A 2,429-nucleotide genomic window follows, 5' to 3' on the forward strand; every position below is an offset into this window, starting at 1 on the left:
ATTTCAATATGAACATTAAGGTTTGGGGGCACTATTTTTTGTGCTCGCCTCAGACCTCAAAATCTCAAGGTCCGGCACTGCGCACGTCTCAATTGGATCTCGTGGAGCTAAATTATAAGCAAAGCGGATGAGGTTGTGTGTCTCTGCCATTCATTTGGTTGCATTACCACAGATAAGTTTGAAGTATATATATATATATAAGTTTAATTAATAATAATAAAATGAAATGAAAACAAATTAATTTAATTAATTTGATATTCAACAGGACGCACTAGTATCATAATTAGGCGTTACTAGTTGTGTCCTCAAGCAGTTTATGGGAGGAAGGGTGGGCGTTTTCAGGTTCCCATAGGCCTCCCAACAGAAAGGATCGGTGCTCCGCGAAATAGGCGTCAACTCCACATTTGCCACCTGAACGCCCACACACGGCCTGGAGTCGCTACATGCGAAATACACCGGTTTCACGGTGTAAGTCCCCTTGATGGACTGATATGATACGTCGGATATGGCCACGGCTGATGTCTTGTTGGCGCATTTGTTGCTGTTGCAGTAGAACTGGTCGATCATCAATGGAGTTCCCACTCCAGATACTTGAATGTTGGTGAACGTCACTCCTTTCACTGTCCCCCACCCACCCTATCTTGTTCAACAACAACTAATTCTAATCAGCTACCTATACCTATATATATATTTAACATTTAATAATTAAATTTTACGTACCTGCCAAGTTTTTATTCGCAAACCAGTAGAAGCATCCCGGATGGTGGAGTCGCGAACATTAACATTAGAAACGCATGCTTTAGTACCATCGGGTCCCAATGCCCCAATGCTTATACCATGTCCCGGTCCACAATTAATATCGTATATATACACATTGGAGCATCCTGTCTGTATAGAGATACAATCGTCTCCTACATATATATATATATATAGTTAAACATATTTAAACTAACTGTACGTTCTTTAATTAACATAAATTAAATTAAATTAAATTAAATTAAAAAAATGCTTGATCATCATGTAAAAAAAGTAGTACCGCAAGCAAGAGAGGTGGTATGAATGACGACATTTTGGGAGTTTTGGAGGTGAATCCCATCTGTGTTTGGGCTGTCAACAGGGGAAGAAATGCTGATCCCAAAGACTTGAACTCCAACGCAAGTGTCGAATTTGAGGTGCGTTTGCTGGCTGTTTTGAATTGTTATGCCCGTAACTGTCACATCACTACTTCCATAAAACCTCAGTGCCTGCAAAATTAATTACAATATCAATTTTTATTTTATATATTCATTAGCATTGAAGCCAGCCGGTACTTGCATGTGTCTCATGCATAATATATATTATATATTATGTACTTACTGTTGGTCTGGTGCTTGGCATTCGTCCTGTGTTCTGCATTTTAAATAAAAACAAAAAATTTAGGAAGAAGAAATTGAGTCATGATCCTACTAGCTAGCTATATATATATATATATATATGTGTTAATTTTTCAGAAAAGTACTTACGGATTGCCCACTGTGCCACCAGACAGAGCCCTGTCCATCTATAATACCTTCACCTCTGATTGTTATCCTGTTAAGCTTTGTGAATTGAATCCACTGCAGAAGGCCTGATCCCCAAGGTTCAGAATCTGTGGGAGCAATTATTTTCCCATCCAACTGCATGCATGCATGCATGCACCAATGTGATGATATATCGGACGACGGGCTATAAAATTAACTTTACTAATTGATTCATAATTAATTAATTACCTGGAAAACAATATTGGATTGGCAGTTGGGTCCTGAAAATGAAATGGGTTTTACCAAAAACACGGAGCCTGAAGGCACTATCATCACTGATCCTTGCACTTTGCAAGCATCTGTCCATGCTGCTGCAAATGCCTGTCCAGATCAAATCATCATGTCTTAAATTTTTTTTTATTATTTTCTATATTGAAACATTCACTTACATTTGTATCATCAGCAATTCCATCGCCTTTAGCGCCGTAATTCAGTACACTGAAGTTGCTGATGCTCCCGGAACCACCATTGATATTCGGCGGGGCCGCAGTACTGTTCTTTGCCGGCTTCTTCGGTGTATGACTTCGGGCATTTGCACACCACAAATGATCCCATGAAAGACACAGAAGAAATATTAATATCATATAAACTAGAAACCTGACATTCTTCAACCCCATTGATCAACTCAAAGTAATTGTATTCTTGGTTTGTGTGAGAAAAATATATATATTGTATTAATTGATGAATCCTTTGGTGTAGAAAAATAATTAGCTGACATTTTCTAAGTCATCTACCGACGTTCTGTTCAATTAAAAACGATTTGAGAAAAATTCAAGAATCTTAAGATGATAATTAAAAGAGTGGAGTTCCATTATTTGATGACCAGGCCTATACATTGACCAAACAACATGGCGATGTTGATCTGAATTG

General features: G+C 38.1%; 1 protein-coding gene across 1 annotated transcript; it reads right to left on the reverse strand.

Annotated features, from left to right (window-relative positions):
* Positions 1–258: 258 nt before the first annotated feature.
* LOC140889948 (polygalacturonase At1g48100-like) lies at positions 259–2,176 on the reverse strand. The gene is made up of 7 exons (XM_073297695.1): positions 1,949–2,176; positions 1,749–1,880; positions 1,503–1,655; positions 1,357–1,389; positions 1,037–1,244; positions 721–911; positions 259–636 (listed from the first exon to the last, which is right to left on the reverse strand). Exons 1-7 carry the CDS (start codon positions 2,174–2,176, stop codon positions 259–261), a joined length of 1,323 nt encoding a protein of 440 aa, XP_073153796.1.
* Positions 2,177–2,429: the final 253 nt, after the last annotated feature.

This window comes from Henckelia pumila, chromosome 3 (genome assembly GCF_033568475.1).
Source record: "Henckelia pumila isolate YLH828 chromosome 3, ASM3356847v2, whole genome shotgun sequence".
NCBI classification, from domain to species: Eukaryota; Viridiplantae; Streptophyta; class Magnoliopsida; order Lamiales; family Gesneriaceae; genus Henckelia; species Henckelia pumila.